The following is a 546-nucleotide window of genomic DNA, read 5'->3' on the forward strand; positions in this document are numbered from 1 at the left end:
GGCAGCGGGCAGCCGGCAGAACAGCCTCAACCGCCTCCAGCAGCCCCACGCACCGCAGCCCCCCGAGGCTATCCTCAACGGGCCGAGACCTCACCTAGTCAAGGATTACGGGTAGGACTTCAGTCTGCCTCTTCTCTCCTGGTGGAGGGGTGCTCAGGGGAAGGGGGAGGCTTGGTGGGGAGCCGAACCCCCATTTCTGGGTTGATGTAGTGGGGAGAGCCCTCCTTTGCAGCCACCGTGGTCTGAAAATGCTGGTGAGACCCAAGGCCAAATCAGTTGGGAGCATTTTGGGGTAACCTCATCCCAGATAAGGGGACGAGGTGGATGGAGAGGAGCCCTGGGATGTTGGCTGCCTTCCCACCACCACGTGTCCCATAGCCCATCCTGCAGGCAGACCCCCCTCACCTCGGTGGGGACAGAGCTCACATGGGGTCCAGAGCAAACCAAGCCACAGCTCAGCCGGTTGGGGGCTGGAATGGGTGATGGGTGCCCGGGATGGGTGATGGGTGTCCAGGATGGGTGATGGGTGCCATTGTTCCTCATGCC

General features: G+C 62.3%; 1 protein-coding gene across 1 annotated transcript in view; it reads left to right on the top strand.

Annotated features, from left to right (window-relative positions):
- Window positions 1-546, top strand: part of LOC104287783 (wiskott-Aldrich syndrome protein family member 3-like) — a 4909-nt gene that overhangs the window by 3263 nt on the left and 1100 nt on the right. Inside the window, exons 6-7 of the mRNA XM_009886515.1 lie at window positions 1-111; window positions 211-254. The exon at window positions 1-111 is cut by the window's left edge and continues 150 nt beyond it. Coding sequence (XP_009884817.1) covers window positions 1-111; window positions 211-254 — 155 coding nt within the window. The remainder of the gene's footprint in view (window positions 112-210; window positions 255-546) is intronic.

Source organism: Charadrius vociferus, unplaced genomic scaffold, assembly GCF_000708025.1.
Source record: "Charadrius vociferus isolate BGI_N301 unplaced genomic scaffold, ASM70802v2 scaffold506, whole genome shotgun sequence".
NCBI classification, from domain to species: Eukaryota; Metazoa; Chordata; class Aves; order Charadriiformes; family Charadriidae; genus Charadrius; species Charadrius vociferus.